Source organism: Coenobita brevimanus, chromosome 39 (assembly GCF_032717465.1).
Source record: "Coenobita brevimanus isolate Jiangsu-jjx chromosome 39, ASM3271746v2, whole genome shotgun sequence".
NCBI lineage: Eukaryota > Metazoa > Arthropoda > Malacostraca > Decapoda > Coenobitidae > Coenobita > Coenobita brevimanus.
In genome coordinates this window covers 23668335-23683160 of record NC_136992.1, presented here as the reverse complement: position 1 = coordinate 23683160, position 14826 = coordinate 23668335, and the positions used below count along the sequence as shown (strand labels likewise).

At 42.7% G+C, this 14826-nt stretch overlaps 1 protein-coding gene across 1 annotated transcript in view; it reads left to right on the top strand.

The window, feature by feature from the left end:
* The window catches only part of LOC145396869 (WD repeat-containing protein 91), a 386076-nt gene that overhangs the window by 205988 nt on the left and 165262 nt on the right, over positions 1 to 14826 (top strand). Inside the window, 1 exon segment of the mRNA XM_080270157.1 lies at positions 2568 to 2577. Within this exon segment, the coding sequence (XP_080126283.1) occupies positions 2568 to 2577 (10 nt within the window).

Below are 14826 nucleotides of genomic sequence, written 5' to 3'. Positions count from 1 at the left end.
AACACCCGGATTGCGACAGGGAGATGGGGCCCTTGGGACTCGTGGAGGAAGTGCGTGCTTTCAGGCAGCGCATCATCAATCTCCAGAATCGTCGGTCTTTGCGTCAGTCAACAATTAACAGTTTTTTCAGGCCCGTGACCCCCGCTGTGCCAAGCCCTGGCTCCACTCCGTTGCCTCCCCAAGACAGGCCCTCATGCTCCGAGCCACAGCCTAGCACATCAGCCACGGTGGAGTCACCGCTCGACGTGAGTTTGCGGCTTTCCTCAGAGTCCTCTGCAGTGGGTACGCCATCACCACGACCCAGCGATGCACCCCTTGGTCGCCTGCCAGTGATACTCTCGGACTCTGACAGTGAATAAACAGCAAGAACTTCTCCACTAGACCACACGGGAATTTTGAGTGTTGTGCAGTGAAAAAAAACGGTGTGTTGTGTTAAGGTTTTCGAAATGAGAGAAAAGACTCAGTGGAAACAAAATTTAACGTAACTAACCTTCTTTGTTTTGGATTTGGAAAATAAAAAAAGCTTGGGAAAAGTTAATGTGCAACACTAAATTAAACTGGAACATTATTTGGACTAAAGTGAATACTGTGAAAAGAACGGACTTCTGTGTGTTATTGACTAAGTTCAGTGCAAGACTTCAGGAAGAGTGTACTGCAAGTGCTTCAGGAAATCGTTTTTACTGTCAGAGTCCGAGAGGAGGCGGTTATTCATCGAGGTGGCCGGGGACTTGCTGTAAGTAGCCAGAATGTTTCATACTGTACTTTTTTCCATACTATACTTACCAGAATGTTTCATACTGTACTTTTTTCCATACTATACTTACCTCATGCATGTGCAATAGGAATGTGTTTTTCAGAGTTAGGCTAGGTTAGGGTCCATAAGTACCAGAATGTTTATTAATGTATGAACATACTTCTAAACCCTCATTTTATGTTTCTTTTGCATTTATTTCAGTCATTTATGTGCCTTATTGATGTGATTTGGGTGTTAAATAGGTGCTATGCATGTCCAGAGGGAGTTGTATAGGTGTTTCTCTGAGTTAGGGTCCATAAGTACAAGTCAATAAGCTGGGGCCCAATATCCGGACAAAACCAATAACCGAACCTACCGATGGCTCTATTACTCCGGATATTGGAGTGATTACTGTATATATATATATATATATATATATATATATATTATATGTATATATATACTGTATATACTGTATATATATATATATATATATATATATATATATATATACATTACCAAATTGCAAACCTTCTTAAGTGTAGTTATGAAGAAGAATAGGCAAGATCTATATGTGATGTTTTTCTATCAACTGATGAATTGTGTCACTGTAGAGAGCTCAAACGAAGTTGGCAAATGTCATCCATTCCCTTGCCTAATAGCTACTGTCCCCTTATTGCCTTCATCTACTGCCTTCCTTCATATTATATTAGTAAATGACCTCTTTATTTACACTACAGTGAGAAGCATGACCTTTAATATTACTACTGAATAAAGAATGAAAGTACTAATGGATGTGGGCAGTTTGCACTTATGTCAACAGCTTGTGTACATTGTTTACATATATAAACCCACCTGGACACCATACTTACCACCAGCACACTGTATACTTCACTGTCAGCTAAGTGCTTTTGGCTGAATTTTTCTCTCTCTCTTCATTCCCACTCCCCCACTTATTATTCTAAACCCTTTATGGTTTAAGTAAGAGTCTCCTTTATTAAACAACAAAACGTAGTCAGGGAGACAACAACACATTTTTAGAGAAAATCAGGCACAGCAATGAATGAGCCCCTCTTTGAAAGGCATTTGAATGTTTCTTCCATCCATGTCCAACATCCCAGTATCAATATTTAAAATTGGTATTGGTTTGGTGTTAGAGGAAAAATGCTTATACAGTAGATTGTCACTATAATGAACTAATTGGGAGGGAAGCCTGATCTAGTATAGCCAATAGTTCATTACATCTGATGATCTCCCTGTGATAGGATTTCAAACACATGTTTGAAAATAAATGAGGACAACAGTGTATTACTGTACTAAAAATGAAAATTACAATGATCCCCCCCCCCCCCCCCCGAGCAACACGGTTAATGGGTCTGAGCGTTTCACTGTGGAAATGGAAACCTCATAGATGGGTACATTGAAACCTATGTTATAAGGAGAGATGGGTCTAGATATGTCCCAAAATCTTCTGCAAGTCCCCCCCTCTCACCCTCTTGAAAAGTTTTTACTCCCTCTGAGCCTCCTGACCATATAAAACATTAATTGTAGTACACATGCAGCCCCTGTAAATATCATTGGGCATAAGAAAGGGTTATTAAGGGTGTACAAACTGCTGTACAGGGTACTCATCATGAAAAGTGACAGAGCGATAGCACACCACAGCACCGGGAAAACGTGCATTTTGTACGCGAGAAGGCAGGGGAAGGTCAAGGCTGGGCAGCATGGACAGTAGAGGGAATGGGTATGAGACAGGACTTGGGTGGTGGAGGCTGAGTGCACTGGCATGGCAGCCATGTCTGGTGACCATCGACATTTGTCACCATGTGGGAACTTCAAGTGGAGTGCACAGGGGCTCCTCGAGTAAGAACTTTGCTGTGTTAACAGGGGGAGCTACTGCATTGGTTGATACTGGGGAATGATTTATGCTGCTGCATAAATTGTGATTAGTACAAATCAGAACCACACTGCTCGTTGGCCATTTTTATGCCCATTTCATGTTAACACTGGCCATAATTTTATCCTTTTGCAGCTTATTTCACATTCTTTTCATAGCACATTGTCATGACTAGTACAATGTTATTATAGCCTGCTAATATGACTCAGCAGTCACAAGAGAGAGAGAGAGAGATGGCAATTTCAGGCCAGGGTGGAATAAAAAGAGTAGGAGGCACATGTATTATGGCTCATTTTACTCCATTTAATGGACATTGTTCATTATAGCTGACAGAAGTGTGGAGGCCTTCGTGGTGTCTGTTAAATCTGATTTCTGGTCTGTTGAGGTTTGTTAAAGCAAGGGTTTACTGTGTCAGCGTTATATCAGTTAAGCGAATTGTATCGGTTACAACAGTAGGGCAATACTACACCTCAATCAGAACACTATGCTACAAGCCCCCCCTCTAGACATTCATCCATCAGACCCTCTAGACATTCACCTGTCAGAGGTGTCCTTAAATAGAGCTAATTGAATTCACTTAGCTAGGTCTAGAGCAGAACACCGTCCAATCCTCCTAAATTACCAACTTAGATTTGAGTTGGGTGGAATCCCTGACAACATGTGCTCCACTTGTAGAATAGGCTCGGATAACAACACATAATGGAGCACGGCATAGCATACACATAGGTACAGTAGGTACAGTACTCTATACACATAGGTCCATAGGTACAGTACTCTGTGCCACTGATGCTATGTTTGCATAAAAAACAAAGCAAACATAGCATCAGTGGCATAGAGCACTGTACCTATGGAACAACCCCAGAGTGGGGGGGTTGCTTATCTGCAGTCATTGGATCTGCATAGTCAGGCAGACTAGGGTTAAGCAACAGAAACGACAATTACAGGCAGAACAATTTCTCATACAGTTGTAATGGTATTCCACATCCCCCTTCCCCAAGCATCTTAGGTAACTAGTGTAGCAGTACAGTGTCTTTACCTCCTCATTATGTGCAGTGTGTCTTACTTTCCTCTCTACATGGACCCAATTAAGGCCACTTGTATTGGGATGTGTTCTTGGAAATATGATTTTGTATTCTTATTAGTTGTGCACTACTCCTGCATTTGTGCTGAGTCATTTAATATCCTTCACAGCAAGCATTTTTGTACCCACCTTCTAGGACAAGGGAGGGATGGAATAGACCCAGGCAGCTCTGTCAGGGTGTAAGTTGGCACGGGAGTCCTGTGTGGATAACTGGTCATGAGCGACATGTATGATATGCAGTCATATACTCCATGTGCAACATCACTTACTGTTCCACAATTTTTGGTGAGCAGAATCATGCAGACTATATCGATATCCATCCCCATCGCTTCTGTATCATCATAAACTTGTGCTTGCACTATCTTATTGGCACTGTGAGTCTCCTTGCTTTGCTTTCCACTGTCTTTTTTTTTAGGTATTATTCACAGGTCAGTGTATGATGACTCCAAAAGGAAGGAGTAAAAATTAGGTATTATCCACAGGTCAGTAAGGTGACTCAAAAAAGAAGGAGTAAAAAATAATAAAACAGCAACAGTAAACTTTCAATTATCCAGCATAATTCAGCCAGCCCCCACACTGGTTCCCAGAACACCGGTTATTGCATAGTACATCCCCTTCAGCTCAACATTCAGCCTTCGAGCCGGACAATGTGGTACTATCCATCTCAACCTCTATCCTAAAAAACTTTCCCATGAGTACAAGATGAAAATTAAACATAAAATACAATACAGTGTTGATACAGTACAGCAATACAGTTCATAGTATAGTATGTACTCATCTTGTGTTGGCATCAGTGGAGGGTAGAGTGGTACACCATGCAGTACAGTATAGTACAGTGCACTTAATCCCATGTGGTCTAGTGGCAGTAATTACATGTACAGCAGTTCAAGAATAACAATAGAGCACTAAGTCATGAAGCACTAGGAGGCCATGAGCTTTGCAACATCATTGATTGAGGCATGGGAGGCAACAGAGTAAGTCACAGTACTAGGGTTTCTCCACCGCAGATCCATGAGAGAGAATGACGGTAGGCTCAGCGCACTAGGTGGGCTGCTCCTGCAGCACATTCTGATTGGCTGGCATGTTGGGGGCATTCTGATTGGCAGTTGCATTGCGGGGTTTTCGCGTACACTGGTTGGCTCACGAGTCCGAGTCAGATGATTTGCATGACAACGGATATTGCATAGAACTGCTGGTTGCTTCCCAGTTCGGCGCTGGATATTGCATAATTCCACTGGATGTTGCTCCAGTAGACCCATGCAAAAAGTGCTTGATATTGTGGTAATGGATAATTGAGAGTTTACTGTATTTGCAAAGTTATAAAATAAGTTTCACATGTAGTTAGTGAGTTTTGAAGGCCTCATGGTGATTTGGCCAGACCTGAGGGACAATACTCTCTTGTCCGTCCCGCATTGCACTGAACAGAGTTACAGAGACACAACGGTCCTAGTCTTTCCATGAAAACTACAGGCATTTCACAGAGGATATACAGGTTATATGATGTGAGTGGTCCTATTCAAGAAGGAATGTGCCATAAGCAACTAAAGAGGAAGGTCATCATCCTTTGTGAGGCATTATAACTGGAGACAAGTAGTAATGCAGTCATTCCTCTGCTTTCTGAATCTGAACTCATTCTTCCTTTCCACCCTGTCATCCTCCATTTTTGGGGAGGACAGGGAGGGAATTGAGGGGTGGTTGCATAACTGGGCTCTCTGTTGCCCTGTTATGTTGGTGAAGATGCTGCTTTCCAGTACTGTACCTGATGTGTACAGTACAGTACAGTACAATATATTATAGTTTGATCCCCTGCATCTTGCTGTGGTACGGTGCTGTCTGCTGTGGGTTTATTGCACAGGATGGCCCTGCAGGGGTGGCTACTTTCCCATGGTTGATGGGTCTGGTCAGCCAGGCATGCTGTGGTTACTCAACAACAACAACTGTAATCCTGTACCCCAGGCAGTGTGGTCAGAAGTGCACACTTTTCCTTTTATTTTTTTTATTTTTTTTTTCACTTCCTTCAACCCCACTATATTGTACAAATTTCCTGTCATCCCACTCAGTGTTAGCTGAGCCACTAAGCAGTAAGGGTGGCTAGCACTGTCCCCGTTAGGTCTCAGACATCCTCTGGTCTCTGATATTACTATCTTCTGCTGCAGTATGGCCAAAAGTTACCATACTTCAGCCAGTTGCCACAGCAAGCTAATGAAAGCTACAGAGGTTTTCTTGATGTCTGTCTGCAAGCTCACATGATGTAATGCTGCTTGCTTCTTTCTTCATCGTCATCATTCTTTTTCTGTATCTGCCCTCCTCCCTTACTATATCTCTCATAATTCTTGTCACTTCTTTCTGCTTCAAGTGTCTGTACACTGAGTGACAGTCCTAATGTCCTCTTATAGCCCAGGAATCCATTTATGACAGTGGGTAGTAAGTGTTTAGCCAAATAAGAAGGTGATGTAGAACCTACTGTGGTCCCTCAGTTAACTGGGTGGAGAGATGCAAATATGGTTTCTGTTCAGAAATCAAGCCTCCACACTCTTCTTTGCACCTTGCTGTGGTGAAGCGCTGTCTACCATGAGGGACCATTGGTTCACTGCAGGGAAGGGACCTGAAAGGACAGTTACATGCTTCTGTTTGATGGGTCTGCGCAGCCAGACAGACCAGGGTTTCTCAGTAACAACAGTAACATTATGTTTTGAATACCAGGTCATGTTAGTACTGATGAGAAGCCTGTACATGATGCCGTGCACTCTGGGTGGATGCAAAACAGATGCAGCATCCACCAAGGAGTCAAACTCCTTATATTACTCTGTACCTTCCTGAGGGGAAGGACCCTGGTCCAATCTTGATGAGGTGCTGTGTACCACAAGGGGGTTTGCTGGTTCCCTGCATATCATATGTACAGTGATCCCTTGGTTATCATGCATAATTGGTACCACGCCTAGTGTGTGATAACGAAGTTGCACGATTATGAAAGCATAAAGCCTGTGGGATTTATCCTAATTGGTACTGAGCACCCCACTAGTAAACCCAAATTTTCCCTCTAGCAACAATTTAAACCTACTAACTACATACATACAGGCATACCCCTGTAATAAGGTGAATAAAAAACTAACGATTTGCGCTTTTGACAATACGAAATAGGAGATGTACCAAGGAAAACCGTCCTGTTGGGCTTCATTTGCTTCTCTGTTCTGAAGATCCAACCATCAGCAGTATAAAATGCATTTTGTCCCCTTAATGTATTTTCTAACACTGTAAAAATAAACACTATACAGTACTTTTACTTGTACATGGTATGTGCATATAAGGGTTTGCCTTACATCATCATCATCATCACCCTTATTCTTCTGAAAAAAATCATGGTAGTCCTATATTTAAGCAGAAATTTCATTCCACTTGTGCTAACGCTGCTGGACTGAGAGCGAGCGAGCAAGCAAGCCATTCTTTTGCCAGTCAGATAGAAGCCAAAATCGTCTGCCAGAGGTTAGGTAAACAAGTGGGGGAGGGACACAATTTTCTGGTGTATTTCCTTATTTACATACTGTAATCTTACATATATCTGGCATAATTCAGCCAAACCCCCCAACAGGTATTACAAAATGCCAGATATTGCATCGGTAGCCTTAATTGGCTATATTTTCGGCATTGAGCCAGATAATATGTCACCACTCCAAGCTAACCACTTTGATCCTCAGTCTTAAAAGCTATTCTACAGTATTACCCATGAGTAAAAGATTAAAATCAGGCATAAAATACAATACAGTATTGATACAGTACATTCAGCACAGTAATACAGTCTCAAAGGCTTTTGATCGAATCTGGCATAAATCTTTAATTTCCAAACTGCCGTCTTACAGTTTCTATCCTTCTGTCTGTACCTTCATCTCTAGCTTCCTTTCTGGTTGTTCTATAGCCGCTGTTGGAGACGGCCATCGTTCTTCTCCTAGATCTATCAACAGTGGTGTTCCTCAGGGCTCTGTCCTATCACCAACTCTCTTCCTTTTATTCATCAATGACCTTCTAAGCTGTACATCTAACCCTATCCACTCATACGCTGATGACTCCACCCTTCACCTTTCCATTCAGTTCCCACAACGTCCATCTCACCAGTTACTTCAACAAACAAGGGATGAAGCTTTGGCACACCTAATGTCTGACTTGACTCGTATCTCTGACTGGGGTAAAAATAATCTTGTTGTTTTTAATGCATCAAAGACACAGTTTCTGCACCTTCAACTCAACAATATCTTCCACAAGAGTACCCACTAATGTTTAATAATATTCAGCTTAATCCTGCATCATCGTTGAACATGCATGGGGTTTCATTTGCTCTGGATTTATCTTGGAAAGATCATATTGCATCTCTTGTAAAATCTGCTTCCAAGAGATTAGATGTGCTAAGCTGACTCCATTCCTTCTTTACCCCTACACAATCGTTGACTCTAAACAGGGGTTTTGTCCGCCCCTGTGTGGAGTACAACTCTCATGTGTGGGGAGGCTTCCCACATACAGCTCTTCTCAATAGGGTGGAGTCAAAATCTTTTCATCTCATTAACTCTCCTCCTCATACTGACTCCCTTCAACCTCTGTCTCTTCGCCGCACTGTTGCATCTTTATCACTTTTCTATTGCTACTTCAGTGGTCACTGTTCCTCTGAACTGTGTGCATGCATTCCTCCACCTCCACGACAGGCACGTAGCACCCGTCTAGCAGCAAACTCTCATCCCTTTTCTGTCCAACTCTCTAATGCAAGAACTGTTACTCCCAGTTCATTTATGCAACAGGTCAGCTCTGGAACTGTCTCCCTCTGTCTGTATTTCCTGCTTCCTATGATCTCCAGTCTTTCAAACACAGCGTGTCCAGGCTTCTCAAAATGGTCGTATCTTGAATTTGGCTCTCTCTTGTATTTTGTTTTTCTCTTGGAAGGAACAGTTTTGCAGGCTTATTGCCTTTGGTTCCTTCTTCCTCATAAAAAAAAAAAAATGCTACTCACGGGTTTGCATATCCGCAGATTTTCTGGGAAATTATTTTAAAAATGCACAGGAAGATATTTCCTGTTTTTCTCACGGCACCAGCTGTTTGTAGGGGTTCACAAGTGAGTTTATTGCATGTTTTCTGTGAGAAATACTGTCCTTTACAGCTAAACTGTGCAGTTACCTGTAAAGGTATGTGATGTTCAGCACAGGGCATCAGCACTGTACAGTACCTAGAATTTCACAACACAAATCTCCCATTCTTTTCTTGCAATGAGAGCTTGCTTTTGATTGGCTCCTTGGGTAGCATCCCTTATTATCTGCCAATGTGTCATCTTCTTATTCTATTGGCTTTACAAAGAGGAGATCCGATCATTTGTTGGTATGACGAATTACCGAATTGGCGGTCATTTACCGAATTAGAACAGCATCAGCACTTTTGATTGGAAAATATTATTATTTTATCACATATAGGTTCATTCACACTTAATTATCTTAGATCTGCTTAAAAAATTGTGCCTAATATAACTGTTAATAAAAAATCAGAATTCAGAGCTAAAATGCACTAAAGTTAGTGTATCTTTCCCCATCATTTCGTCAGCATGCCTCGACAGACTTCTGTTTTGCATAAATATTGATTTAGAGTACAAGTAGATACATTTGCATTGTAAATCAGTATTTATGCAAAAGAAAAGTCTGCCACAGCAAATTGTTGAGCTAGAGGTGAAACACTTCTGCCAACTTTAGCAAATTTCTGCTCAGAACCCTGATTCTTTATAAATAGTTAAATACAAATTTTTTGACGAGATTTCAGATAATTAGGCGTGTGAAACCTATATTATGGTAAATATAATAATATTTTCCAATTAAAAGTGCCGAGTTGGTAAATGACCAGCGATTTGGAGTTTTGTTGCACCCATCATATGCCACTGTGCTCATTCTCTCTCAGTTCATCTCACGGGTTGTGCATCCGCATGTGTTCTGCTTGTTATTATGGCATCGTTGATCAGCTCCATTCTTTATCCATGTGAAAAATGGGTCCTAAGTGTGCTGCTCAGGGTGTATCAGGTAAGGGAGCCTAAGTGGCAGAATAAAGTGATGTCACTGGAAGACAGAGTGAAATTACTGAACATGGTGCATGAAGTGCAGTTGTTTGTGGCTATCAGGCGCCATTTTGGTGTGAACAAGAGCACGGTGTGTTACATCATTGCATGGGTGAGTACAGTACACTGTACCCAGAAAGGCTCGTGTATCATCCTGTACTGTCTTTTGAGGAAGTATTAATGTTCCATAAAATGCATTTCCAGGTCTCATAGTGGGTCTGTAGATAACAGGAATAGCTAAAACATTGAAATCAGTGACTTCTATGGAAGGTTTGGGATATTCAGAGAATTCAGCATTCGTGGGGTATTATGTGGAGGTGTAGGAGGACTACTGGACCCTGGGATAGGCAACTGCCCCAGAGAAAGGCCCTGAAGCCTTTGCCCAGAATCAGATTTAAAAAAAAAAAAATTATGGTAAATAACCCCTGTGAAAATTGAGACCTGACTGTACAGTACAGATGGTTCCCTACTTACAAAGGGGTTATGTTCCGAGAAACTGCTTGTAAGTTTATTTTTTTTGTTAGTCGAAAATGCTTTTAATGCACCTAAGCAACCGAAAATCATAGCCTAGCCAAGCCTACCTTAAGTGTGCATAAAGCACTTACATTAGTCCACACCTGAGCAAAACCGTTAACACAAAACCTATTTTATAAATAAAGTGCAGTAAGCTCCCACAGTATGCGAGCTCAGAGTATGCGAATAGCATGGTACACAAGTGACCAAAAATAACAACCAAAAATCCTTGATTGTGCGAGTTTAGCCCACAATATGCGAGTCAGAGGGAAGGAATGGCACAAAAACGCCATTTTCCCTGACTATGTGACATCCCTCCCTGCACAACACGCCAGTAGTGACTTAGAGGCTCGTGGGGAAGGTGCTCAAGAGGAGTCTACAGTATGATCTCGCCAATAACGACTTCAACAATAACGTTTTCGGCAATAACAGTAAGTTAGAATAGATACCCAGTTTCTATAATAATGTTTGGATTCACTTGAATGACGGTTATTTCGTGAATGCGAAGTTGTTATACTGCCAGTACGTCCATAACAAGATGAGGAATGAAACAAACAAGAAGAGATGAAGGAAATTGCCAAAAATGTGAGCAGCAGCAAGGAGGAGATGGAGGATCCTCCCCTCACCATCTCCCCTGACTCACGCACCAACATCTCCTCCACCTCCATTGCCCCACCTCACTCACCAGCTGCCTCCCCTCCACCTCCACAGCCCCACCTCACTCACCTGCTTCACCTGGCATACCCGCAACCCCCACCATAATGACCATTGCTGCATTCTGGAAGTAATGTAACATTCAACAGGCCATAAATTTCTTCATCAAAGCCTGGAACAATACAACACTGGCAGCTGTTAATCAAGCGTGGTGCGGCTGGAGTGGCGACAAGGGCACTCTAAGTGTGTTGCCGCTCCACATAACCCCTGTCATTAAACTCCATCAGGCCTGTTGTCTACTGTTATTAAAGTGATTGACCATATTTTTGTTATTGTAGCTATATCTGTAGTGTATGTCTGAAAAATTTTCCCTTTACTATGTCTCTAAGGGTTAAAAAAATGTCAAGGTATTAGGGGGTACCGCCCATATGTAATTTTTCCCATAACATTATGCATTCACAGTATGCGAGGACCAGTACTGCCCATCCACTCGCGCACTGTGGGAGCTTACTGTATTGAATATCTCATGTTATTGAATACAGTACTGTACTGAGATTGTTGATTGCAAAAGTACAAGTTCATGTGTGATGGCCATTAAGGGCTGGTTCACAGTTCCCTGTCAGGATGATTCCCTGTCACAAAAAAAGACAGGACAAGTTGCCATCTAGAGTAATTGTCCTCCTCTTCTTCTCACCAGTAGCATGAGAGACAGGAGGGCATTTTGTGGATACAGTTCCCTCCCACAGTGAACGAGTTTATGGACAGCAGACGAGCTCATTCGCTGTTAATTCGTTCACTGTGTACAGATATCTTATGGGTAAAATAGTATATGGTTGGCACCGCTCCCTCAAAGTCCACGTTTTGAGCCATTGGAACGTGCTAAAGGGCACATTTCAGCCACATACAGTACAGATATACAAAATATAGCAAACACATGATTATTTTCCTTAAATGGAGCAGATGGCAGTCCTGATTGGCATGAATACTGGTGGTTCCGAGGCAGGGAGATACACTTAGGGTGTCCCCGCCACATCACCTTCCACTCCCCTGTTCCCATCACCAGTCATGTCCTCATCACTTGACTGATGAACCCCTTCCCCACATGCCTCTACCTCATTCTCCTCTCCCAAAAAACCTTCAGAATCCAAAGATGACACCACTGACATCACATCATCATCTTCCCCAGGAAGTGTAGCAGACAGTGTAGAAGCAACTGGCTCCTGTTGTGCTTGAGTTCAGTTGTAGCGTCTGATGATTGTTTGTTTTCTTCAGTTGACTTCTGCATTGTGCTTTTCAGTGTAATAACGAAAAGTGGTTTCTATCCCACTGAGCACTTCCTTGGCCTCTTCTCTCAGAACATCCATTGCTGCTAGAATTTTACTGATCTTCGACATAGGCAGATTTTCATTCTTCACTGGATGCTGCTCAACAGGTTGCGCAGATCTGGCCTCATGTGCAGCATCTACTAGGGAGGGGAGGTCGTTCAGTTTGGGAGATGGCGGTTATGGCGTACCCTCTCCCCTGATTTCGTTCATTCTGAGTTCAGTCCGTTCATTATGGTTTTGTGGACGTGATTTTTTTTTTTTTTTTTAATATGTGAGGAAGAAGGAACCAAAGGGCATGAGCCTGCAGTAACAGTTCCCTCCAAGAGAAAAACAAAATACAATAGAGAGCCAAATTCAAGATCCGATCATTTTGAGATGCCTGGACACACTGCGTTTGAAAGACATGAGATCATAGGCAGCAGGAAATACAGACAGAGGGAGACAGTTCCAGAGTTGACCTGTTGCATAAATGAAAGACTGGGAGTAACGGTTAACTCTTGCATTAGAGAGTTGGACAGAAAAGGGATGAGAGTTTGCTGCCAGACAGGTGCTACGTGCCCATCATAGAGGTGGAGGAATGCAAGCAGACAGTTCAGAGGAGCAGTGACCATTAAAGTAGTGATAGAAAAGAGATAAAGATGCAACAGTGCGGCGAAGAGACAAAGGTTGAAGGGAGTTAGTAAGAGGAGGAGAGTTAATGAGACGAAAAGCCTTTGACTCCACCCTATTGAGAAGAGCTGTATGTGGGGAGCCTCCCAACACATGAGAGTTGTACTCCACACAGGGGTGGATAAAACCCCTGTATAGAGTCAACAATTGTGCAGGGATAAAGAAAGAGCGGAGTCGGCTTAGCACACCCAATCTCTTGGAAGCAGATTTTACAAGAGATGTAATATGATCTTTCCAAGATAAGTCCCGAGTAAATGAAACCCCAAGCATGTTCAAGTATGATGCAGCATTAAGCTGCATATTATTAAACATTAGTGGGTATACCTGTGGAAGATTTTGTCTGGTTGATAGGTGTAAGAACTGAGTCTTAGATGCATTAAAAACAACCATATTATTTTTACCCCAGTCAGAGATACGAGCCAAATCAGACATTAGGTGTGCCATAGCCTCATCCCTTGCTTGTTGAAGTAACTGCTACGATGGGCGTTGTGGGAACCGAATGGAAAGGTGAAGGGTGGAGTCATCAGCGTATGAGTGGATAGGGTTAGATGTACAGCTTAGAAGATCATTGATGAATAAAAGGAAGAGAGTTGATGATAGGACAGAGCCCTGAGGAACACCACTGTTGATAGATCTAGGAGAAGAAGGATGGCCATCTACAACAGCGGCTATAGAACGACCAGAAAGGAAGCTAGCGATGAAGGCACAGATAGAAGGATAGAAACCGTAGGAGGGCAGTTTGGAAATTAAAGATTTATGCCAGGCTCGATTGAAAGCCTTTGAGATGTCAAGGGCAATGGCAAAGCTTTCGCCAAAGTCCCGAAAGGTGGATGACCAGGAGTCTGAAAGGTAGGTGAGATGATCGCCAGTGGAGCATCCCTGACGGAACCCGTACTGACGATCGGAAAGAAGGTTGTGATAGGAAAGATGCCTTAAAATTTTTCTATTGAGAATTGATTTGAAAACTTTTGAAATACAGGACATTAAAGCAATTGGACGATAGTTGGAGGGTTGGGAGTGGTCACCCTTCTTTGGGACTGGCTGAATGAGAGCAAACTTCCAGCAAGAAGGAAAGGTACAAGTTGACAGACAAAGGCGAAAGAGTTTGCCTAGGCAGGGTGTAAGCACAGAAGCACAGTTCTTGAGAACAACAGGAGGGACCCCATCAGGCCCATATGCCTTGTTAGTACTGAGGCCAGTGATGGCAGAAAATACATCTGCTGAAGAAATTTGAATGTCAGCCATGAGGAAGTCAGAGGGGGGAAGTGATGGAGGAACAGCACCAGAATCGTCTAAGGTAGAATTGGAGGAGAAAGACAGTGCAAGAGATCTGCTTTATCAGTAGAAGAAATAGCTACAGAACCATCAGAGTAGAAAAGAGGAGGGAAGGATGATGAGGTAAAGTTGTTAGAAAGATTTTTGGCAAGGTGCCAGAAGGAGCGGGAAGAATTCGAGTTGAAGAGTTGAGAGCATTTAGTACGGATGAAATTATTTTTAGCAGAGCAAAGAACAGACTTAGCACGATTCAGGGCAGAAACGTAAAGATGATGTGATTCAGGGGTGGGTTGGCTCCGGTACCTTTTGTAGGCCCTCTCCTTGTTGCAGACAGCATTAGAACAAGAGTGATTAAACCAAGGCTTTCTTGCATTAGTCAGAGGATATGAGATAGGAATGTATGCTTCCATGCCCGAGAGAATAACCTCTGTAATGCGCAAGGCACACTCAGATGTCTCACGGCCATGGAAGCAATAATCATTCCAGGGAAAATCAAAGAAATACTGCCTGAGGGCCTCCCAGTCCGCGGCTCCAAAATGCCACAGACGACGTTTCCCTGGAGGGTCCACAGGCCGTACCGCAGTGATAGGACAGGTTAAGGTG